The sequence below is a fragment of the Bombus impatiens genome, unplaced genomic scaffold, assembly GCF_000188095.3.
Source record: "Bombus impatiens unplaced genomic scaffold, BIMP_2.2 scf_0434, whole genome shotgun sequence".
Classification (NCBI taxonomy): Eukaryota; Metazoa; Arthropoda; class Insecta; order Hymenoptera; family Apidae; genus Bombus; species Bombus impatiens.
The window spans coordinates 122,524-132,516 of NT_176853.1; the positions used below are offsets into that span (position 1 = coordinate 122,524).

The 9,993-nt window shown below is 45.1% G+C and overlaps 1 protein-coding gene across 1 annotated transcript in view; it reads left to right on the top strand.

Annotated features, from left to right (window-relative positions):
- The window catches only part of LOC100745299 (single Ig IL-1-related receptor-like), a 136,180-nt gene that overhangs the window by 119,275 nt on the left and 6,912 nt on the right, over nt 1-9,993 (top strand). Inside the window, exons 4-5 of the mRNA XM_003490392.4 lie at nt 3,035-3,168; nt 4,351-4,515. Coding sequence (XP_003490440.1) covers nt 3,035-3,168; nt 4,351-4,515 — 299 coding nt within the window. The remainder of the gene's footprint in view (nt 1-3,034; nt 3,169-4,350; nt 4,516-9,993) is intronic.

Genomic DNA, 9,993 nt, shown 5'->3' on the forward strand with positions numbered 1-9,993 from the left:
GATTCGAGGGGACGCGGTTCGAAAAAAGTATCGCCGGTGGATTGAATTTTCACTAGGGGGACGCGACGCGACGCGACGCGACGCGCGTGGCGGATTCGCTTCGCATCGACAGCAAACGAATCACCACTTTTCAGCGGAATCGCGTTTGCGAGTTTTTACGTGAGCTTAAAACGCAACGTCGCCCTATCACCGTTATTTTTTATCCTGACGAAACGTTCGTTACGGACGTTTGACGGGATACCGGAACCGATTAAACTAAATTTTCGCGGACATGCGAAGATATCGCGGTGTTACATCCGAGAACCGAGGAAAATTCGAGTTCTCGAGTCGGAGGCACGTCGCAAAGTAGCATGATCTCGCGTTGAATGCACCGGCGATAAAGAAGATAGAAGTCGTGGAAGTCGCGTCGTGTCGCGACGAACACGCTTCCGAGAAAAAAGACCGCTTCTCCCGGTGAGAGAAGAGACACGACACGTTCGCGCGATAGCGAGGTCGCAGCGACTGACGTCGATGGACAGCTGACGACGGCTCTATAAGCTTAATAACCTCGACGAAAGAACTTCTGCCGGTCGAACGTGTCCCCTCGATCCGACTGATTTATGGCTGCTCGCTCGTCGATCAATGATCGCGGGCTCTCTGCGTTCTCGCGCTTCGCGGCCGCTCGAAAAATTCCGAGAACAAAAGGTTCGTCGTGGTCGCAGCCTCGAGGTCGTCCGATCGATTCCATTCGCGCGGCCGTAGACCGGCTGTCGATCGGCGCGGATAAAACGAAATTACAAGCGAAGGAATCGGCACGCTGCAGCCGGTCGTGGCGCGCAGATGTGCAACACGACGAGTCATCGCGTCGGACGAGCTCAGCTTCTTTTTCCCTTGAAAACACAGCAGACGTAGTTACATAGGTTCCGCGACGCGCAGACGGATTCGTAAGCAATGAAAGCACGCGACTCGTCGCGAAGTAACTTTCAGGGAAAAGAGGAAAGGAAAACATGGCGCGACCGATCGTTCGGTTCACGCGAGCGAGGTCAAAGTGGGACGGGGCGATATTTTCCGGAAAGTACGCGATATGGCATCCACCTGGCGCATTTATGGCCGCAGCTTCTCGAACGATGCGCGTTTCGTTTCCTTCTTCGGAACACGGATCTTTACGACCCGTTGTCTACGCGCGTGTTCTTCCGAACGATTCTCCAGTCTTCGTCGTTTTCCTGGCAAAGCCGCTCTACGAGTAGACCCATCGCCGCGGATCGATCACGGTTCCCGAGGATCGCGGTGTTGCGCGATTCGGAAACCTCGCTATTTCATCTCTTCTTTCCCTCTTTTATCTTTATTGAGATATGTGTAATTTTGTGTGCTACAGTGGATTAGCCGCGTAGTAGTGACACACATACATGAGTACGAGTGTATGTGGCAGTATGTGCGTGCACAGCGTCTCGTTAAACAGAGGAATGCAACTGTTCCTTTGGTAGTGTGGAAAGGAAGATGGCGAGACAAACAGAGAGCTGTGACGCGCGCAAATGTGTATCGACGAATATCTTGTAAATCACATATCAAATAAATCTGAAACTATCTTGATATCAATTCTGAGTTTAATCCAAGTGTTCCTTTACATTTATTTCAGCGATTAAGATCCACAATTCTCAACAATCTGTAGGAGGTGTAAGCGAAGCTAGGTGAAAAGAGAGTTTGCGTTTCGTCCCGGGACTACCGGTGGACTCGTCAGTAAGGCTATGCCCGGTAGTCCGTGGCGTGAAAATTTGTTTATTTCGCCCAAGAATACAGTTTTAGATACATATTCACAATAAACGGTGAATTTTTGTAATGATATGTTAGGCAAAGGTACCGATACGCGGCGGTACGACGTAGCCACGCTGTATTATGTGTCGGCGCTTTACATTTTTCGTGTATAATACAATTTTTTGGTTTAAGCCGCTGGGGAGCGGAGCTTTGTCATGAATTTTTTTTTTATTTTTTTCTGTCCTGAAAACTTGCTATGCCCGGTAGTCCCTGCCTTAGACGTAGAGGGAGTCTCGCTAGGTGCGGTATTTGTATCATTCGCCTGTATATTCGACCGCTAGCGAGATAGACAGACTCGTTATCGTCGTAGCCCTCTGGTGTTTGTATATTCGACCGCTAGCGAGATAGACAGACTCGTTATCGTCGTAGCCCTCTGGTGTTGGCGGTTGGTACTCGCGGATTGCCCGGGAGGTGTTGCGCCACGTTGATGCCTCGACCTGTCGGCGTCCTGTTGATACCGATCCGCCACATAACCACGCGAATGATTTGCGAGAAAAGACACTAACATGACACTCGCAGATCGCTCGGCGCTCGATGTAAAATGCAAACATAGCTGTTCTTTCTGATTTCGTTATCGAAAAATTTATTCGTCAAGTAACATCAAGTGCACCGAATAGGTAACAATATGTCACATGGTACATGTGGTTTGCAGTAAGAACCGATTTACTTCTTTTCTTCCTGTCCCTTATTGTTCCGAATTTTCTTCAAAAATTTAAATGACTCACACGCGTTTCTCTGGCCTAACCGATATTCCTTCAATCTGAGTGCTCTGTTTACGCCCACAAGCTACTCGTTAACAGGTCTCAAACGCGCTTACGTACTCGACACGAATATTCTGTCGAAATTTTCTCCTCCAGTGCGAGAGTACCGTAGCAGAGAGCGCACGCGCGAAAAGCATTCTTTTCTCGAGTGATTCGCACGAAATTGCAAACATTTACCTGTGTGCAGGAGCGGGATTGGTCGTCGGGACAGTTTGTTCGAGAGTTTGGGAAAATTACCGGTGGGTCAGTAGGGATTTGAGAAATTGTGGCCGGTCGGCGTAGAATAATCGAATCGACAAATTAAAGTTGGAGGGCGGGTCGTGTAATTTCCCGTTTAGTTTTTAAAAACTAAAAAACCCCCGTCCGCTCCTGCCTCTATGTATAAAATCGGGAAGTAAAGTAAATGGGCGGGTAATGAAAATAAATGTGGACCAGGTTTCTACTTACTCTCCTACTTTGCTAATCAACGACTATTGTTTCAGGGAGAACAATCAGATCATCGGCTCTTACCTGGAAATCGAGGACATAACTCTGGAAGATTACGGGGAGTACAAGTGCGAAGTTAGCAACGGCGTGGACGAAGAGATCACGTTACCCGCTCACGTTTATCGGCAAGGTAATGGGACCTTTGAACCGTGTCGCGGCCGGCGGGAAAAACCTTCTCTCGTGATTGTTTCCTCGCGCGGATTTCATTGCATCGCATCGGGAAGACGAGTCCGCGGATATACTCGGAGAAAAAAGGAAGAAAAGAGAAAGGGGAGGCGGTCATCTACGTATCCTTTTAACCGCTGCTAATTAACAATCCGATCCGCGCTTTCAACAGTTTAAACGACGTCTCGCAGCGATTTCAATCGTTCCCGATTTAATTCGTCGCTCGTTAACAGTCGACAGAGTGACCCAATTAATTCCAGCCAATTAACCGAAATTCGTACGCTCGTGGACGTCGGACGTGGAATCGCGGTGCAGCGAATCGTTTACGCTCGAGCATCACACGGCGGAAGAAATCTTTTTCCTTTTCTCCGCTTCGCTGCGTTTCTTTCTTTCAAATATCATTCCGAGTGACACCGGTGGCCGATCGTGATGCAATTTGATAGATATCATTGCACGAGATGATAGATTCAGAACGTAAAATCTTACATTCGGTGAATCATTCGTTCGGAAGATTTTCACTGCTGGTAGACGCACTGTTCTGAAATTAGTACCCGCAATAACAAGTATAGCTTTTTCTTTTCTGCCTTAAAATAAATTCGGGTTTCCTCTTTCTCTTTCTTCATCCTGCAGATGGCGTAAACTGGTATGTTTGCGATTCACGACTGTGATTCGTGACATTTCGTGGTCGCTTTCGATCGGTGGCGAACACATCAAACGAATATCACGGTTTTCGAATCGACAGCAGGAATCGATGTTTTGTTCGTTAAAATCCTGATATGAGGCAAAGAAAAGAAAATCGAATTATTTCCTATTTGCAATATCTAACAACGTAAATTTCCGTTGTGTAAAGAGAACGCAAGGAAATTTGTAATTTACGACGTATGCAAATATTTGTATGCGTTTTAAGCTGCATCCAAGTGCCTTGCAAGAAATAATTGAATCAAGATGAAGAATTACGATCACGGCGAGCAAATTCGCTCGAGATAAAAAAAATCACGATCACGGTCTTGAACGAAATTAGATCACGACCGCCCGTGATCGTGATTCAACGATCACCGTGATGAATCACTGTTAGCCACTTTGCTCGCCATCTCTAGCCATAGCCTTTCTACGGCGAAGAAAATAAAGCGGACGTTTGCTTTTGCAGAGCCACAGTTCGCGTTGGAAGTACAAAACGGATCCTGGAGAAGGTCGTTTCTGGTAGGCGTGCTGGTGCTGGTTCTGCTGATCTCGGTCGGCGCGTTTTACGCGCGCTGTTGGCTGCCTTTGGTGCTGCTCTGCCGGGACAAATTCGCCCCTCTCGAGGAGAACGGTAATTATCGTACAGCCGAGTTTCTTCTCTCGGTTACCTACGATTCTTAATCTCCCACCATTCCTTCCGACGATACGCAATAGCGGTGCGTCCTCGGTTCGCCGAGCACTAGTCATCAAATTCCGCCCTTTCCTCATTCCCTCCTTCGTCCTGCTCTGACTCTTACGAGAGGGCCAATGAGAGCGACTTGCATCCAATCTTCTTATCGTCCTTGGTTTTTCAACGATCGTTTTCTTACTCCGAGCGATGCAGGTGACGTTAATCCGTTCGTTAAGGAAGGAACGAAGAAGCGGGCGCCGCAAGCGTTAAGTAAGCGTCGTTTTTGCCACGGTACCGTTTCGTCGGTAACTCGTACCGTCCAAATAACTCGCGTTTATGACCGGTATATTTTTCCGCTGACACTCGCTAAGTGTCTAGTCGATACTGGCCGAAGCAAATTCCAATAAATAAATATTTAGCCCGCCGTCCTACTTTAAAAATAAATCCTAAATGCTGCCACCGTGACGATATTCGATCGTAGAGAGTTTAATCGTTTGCTTTTCGCGAAGATTCTCGCAGTACGCGTGTACGTTGCTTTTATTTCGTTCTCGCGAAATAGTTCCGTTCAAAGTCCGGCACTTCGCTGCGGTAGATTTCATCGATCGTTAGCCAGTTGAGTGTATTTTCGCGATCGGTTTTGTTCCGGCAAAGTATTCGGAGGGAGGTAGCCTATATCGGGCCGAAATTAACATATCGAATTCTCATTTCGTGCAAGTTTTACGCATCCTTGGAATAGCGGCGTAGCCACGGTCGCTACCGCCGCCACCGCCGTTCGATACTCCCGGAGGAACTTCACGTTCCCCCTTTGAATCACCCTAATATCCCGAGCGTTTCGCGATGGCGACCCCATCCACGCGATAGTCGTGCCACCGGGTTACTTAATCTTCGTTTAATCCACGCTGGGAATGGCCCGCGAGTCGCGTTAACGATTTCCTCCTTTATTTCTTCTCCTCTATTTTCCACCTTTTATTTTGCGCGCGATTCGAATCGAGCGTAACGACTCTGTTCGTTCCGATAGCTGGAATACGCTGTACGAGAGAGAAAGAGAGAAATCGGGGGGAAGGAGAGAGTACCTTTTACGTTGGAAGGTTCGCTGTTAAACGTTTCTCGCCTCGTTTCAAGCTCCTTCTGTCGGAGTTGCTCCCACCCTTCGAACCTTCTCTCGATAAGCGGCGCAACCTTGCCGCGAACCTTGTTTCTCTTATCGCGACGAACGATCCGCGTTTCGTTATCCGTTTCCTCGGTTGGTCGCTGGTTGGTTCTTTTTTCTTCGGATTTTTGACAGAACGATCCGATAGAATAAAACGAATGCTGCAATGGTAGTAGGTTGTTCGCATTGGCAGCCTTATCCCTCGCGGTGTACAACGGGTGTGCACGGTAAAATCGGACTGCTTAACAAAACGGTGCTTTATTTGCGTATTACAATATTACAACGCATGAAATATACTCTGTAATATGGTCGATAGTAACATCGAAACGACATCGGTCTCCCTGATAAGTCTGGCAGGGTGATCGCCTCGTTGCCAATTGATTGACCACCGATCGATTACGATCGGCTCGGTTCTAATACGTAGGATGGTGACTCTTCGCGCAGCAATAAGTCGAGAAGAAAAGAATAACGTATGTAGTAACGTATGGATTCTTAGAGTAAGGACAAGTAATGATGTTATATTTAGAGTTTAGTGTAGTTTAATAAGCGATACTCAATAACAACAGGGCCGACTACAATATCGTCGTACGTCGATTCACACTCTGTGACCTCTCGACTCACACTGGGCTTCTCAACTAACTTTCTGGCCGTTGTAGCATCTCTTCTGTTCTTTGCCAGGCCCACCGCACACGTGTTCCGCAGACGCTCGCAGCCAGGGTCAGGTAGGTCTTTTCTAACGAAACTAGGCACTTGAAAAGACCGAGGACACATTAATAGCCTCGGCTCTCGCGACATTGTCTATGGTTAACTCGATGTTTCTTAGGCCTTTTTACCCTATACTACACGTATTTTCATTTAAGGTTCTGTTTTCAAAAAAAAAAGGTTTGAGAATTCGACAGGTAACCGTGTATTACCCAGCTACGAAGCTGCCTGTTATTGCTGTTATCTTATTTCCGTGATATCGAATTGTACGTACTACTACTACTTTTTTTTATTCTGTATTTAATTTGAATTGTTTCGTGAATAAGGATGAGACTTGGCATACTTTTCAAGAATCCTTCGATTAACGTAACAAGTACTGTTGCACACACAGCTGCACTCTTCCAACTAAATTATCGCGCACATGTAGCCAATTGTATGTATTTTGCAAGTCTTGGAAAGCCGAAGCTACGTTTGCTTTTAAGTCTTCGACGCTATTATCCTTGAAACACTCTTGGCATTCAATACGTAACACAAACGCGAGCAGAAACAGAAGTTTCGTAGTTGGAAACTTGCGATCAGCGTGCATCATTTTTTTCGGAAGCAAAGTCTTGAGTGAAAGAATGTTATTTTCTCTTTTCTCGGCTTATCGTTGCATGCAGAATCGCTACCTGACCTGTTGTACAACCATTTTAGGGACATCCTATATACAAGTACATAAGTATCGTCCGATCGCCGATCGTCCTGGAACGTGCACTCAAGCGTCTTCCGCGTTGGAGCTGTGCGTGGGTAGACGATGTCGTTGTTCACGGTTGTTCGCCATCGTCGTTCGACTAAATGCTTGCAAAATATCGCGAATGTTGCCGAGCGGTCGGCACAGGTCTATCGCTCAAGGTACAACGAAAAGGAAGGAAAAATCGGAAAGATCGGCCGAGACATGGGCGATAAATCGCGGCCGCGCGAGCCTCAGGCTGTGACGAGTTACACGTGTACGGCGAAGCCTGTTACGGAAGGAGATGCCGTCTCGTCCGGACGAGATCTGATCGATAAGGCTGCCGCCGATCGAGTGGCCCCTACCCTAATACGGAAGCTGGAAAATTACCGCGATTACGGTGCTTCTCGGAAGCAGTGCACCGCGACGTCGTCCATTAACCGTTTTGCGGAGAACGTTTTCTCTTTGTTAGCCGACTGAAAAGATCGCGAACGCGTGCCAGACGAGCAGCGATCCCACTGTCCAACGAAAGTAAGTCGCTCTGGAAACAATGATTTCCAGAGGAAATCTGCGAATATCCGCAGGCGTTAACTTGCTCGTTGGGGCGAGCAACGCGCGTTAATCGAAGTTGCCTCGACGCGAAAACCGAGACTTTCTCGCTGGCCCGATCGAACGAACAAACAACCACCAAGCCGATCGATACGATTTCCCTGCTCCTTCTCCGCGTTCTTCTCTTTGTTTCGCGTTTGATTTTCGAATCTCTTTGCGAGAAATTGGTTCGTTTCCAGCGAACCACAAAGGGTAAGAGTCCGGAACGAAGCGCAAATAGGTTGGCGAACGGTATTTTTTTTTTTTTTTTTTTTTCCGCCCCCTCCCTCTTTCTATAGCTTGTCTCTCTGACGAGGGAAACGCTGAAAAATCGGTAGACCGATAAAGAGGGCAACGGCGCCCGGATTTATCCAGTTCCACGATTTTCAATCGCTTCGCAGTCAAGAATTTTGAAAACGTACGATACCTGACTATTTAATCGAGGGCACCGACTACTTTCCCTCTAATTATTCAATTAAATATTTTTTAATGCGTAGCAAAAATTTTGTAATTCGTTTGAGATGACGATGCCTGGCACGAGACTCGTTTCCCTTTAACGTCGTAACTCTCGACGTTAAAGGAAATAACGCGTTTATTAAAAATTACTGCACGTTTTGAAGATAAAATATGTGTTCTTTCGAAACCTACGGAAAAATGCAATGAACAAAAATATTCAATTTCTTCGTAGTAAAATAAAAATACAAATGATAAAAACAGCCAGATTTAAAAAATGGGTTGCTAATCCGTATGTTTGTTTTTTTCTTTTTTCCTTTTCTTTTTCGCTAACGAAACGATAACGCTTTATTTATACGTTTAATCCATCGTGCATCGTGCACTTACAAGATACATGCGGAGAGTAAAAGCCCGTACAAAACAAGCATTGCGTATCGTAATTTTCTTCATAATCGTTTACCTCATTGAGAACAACTTCCACTTTACACTCATCAGTCGAACTATCAGATTTATATGAATACGAGGCCGGCTTCCTAACAGAAACTTCCATGTGTCCCATATTCTCATTCGGAAAGCATAACACTCCATCGAGTAGCTTCAAAGATAGATCTTTATCATTCAATGATCAAACACTGGTAAATCTCAAGCTTCGTTGCATCCACTGTACAACGATATTTATGAGAATAATTATATAATTATTAAGTTGTCCGAAAAGTGTGTTCTTTTACAGACACGTCTTTCACAACAACGCATCTTTATACAAACATGAAACCTAATCTGTCGAACGATTTTTTTTTTATTATTTATTTATTTACATTTTACAATTTGTCCAGTAGGACATTTGTCGAACGTTGTGATCTTTATTTTGATAGAATAAAATGGATCATACGTAATTCGATAAAACGATATAAAACGGAAAATGTTGTGCATTGATTATTTCCTTATGAAACGAAAGAAACTTTTCAGACGACCTAATGTTATTTTGCTCGTATTTGTAAGTTAACGCTGACCGTACCGCTTAAAGCTTCACCTGTACCTTATCTTATATTCTACGAAATAGACGTTGTTTCTTCGAAAGAAACTGTCAATTTATCGTAGCAAATAACGCACGACATAACTTTTAAGTAACAATAAAATAATTGATCATATACTCTCATTTTTATATGTAATATAAACGAGAGAAGATAGACGAACAGATCATTCTCATTTTGCGTGTTTTTCGCTAACTTTCTCACTGAACGTGTGGACATGTTCAGAGATAAAACAAAACACAAAGCTAATGCACTGAATATTACGAGATTTGTTCGCTCCTTGTCGCATTCGATTTCTCGTAGGCTTCGATCCGTACTCCGTCACTCTCTCAATGATACTACATTTACAACTCATTATAGAGACAGTGTATTCTTGAAAAGTGTTTCTTCAGAGTCTTCGATAAGACTCCGTTGTGTTTCTACGTTACGCGACATGCACTCAGATTATTCAAGTGCTTGCGACGCAGCCAAGCACATATCGCATTTACATGTATACAACTATAGCTGGTTAGATCTTACTCGAGTTCCGAGCTAAGGTCCCAGATAGAGAACTTTGGAAAAAGATGTAAATTCGTCGACCGGTCAAACGACAGTGGTCGCGGTAAACAGGCGGTAAGTTAGGCGATGAATTTTCCTCGGCAACAAAGAAGCAAAAAAGAATTGAGAATTTGATAAATCAGATAATAGAAGAATTTACATAAAGTTAGACGAACGGAAGAAACAAGAATGTACGTACAATTTTAAATTAAATTTTGAAACCGATCAATCGAACATCGAATCGGTCTGGTAAAGTTAGTGTTGGCGGG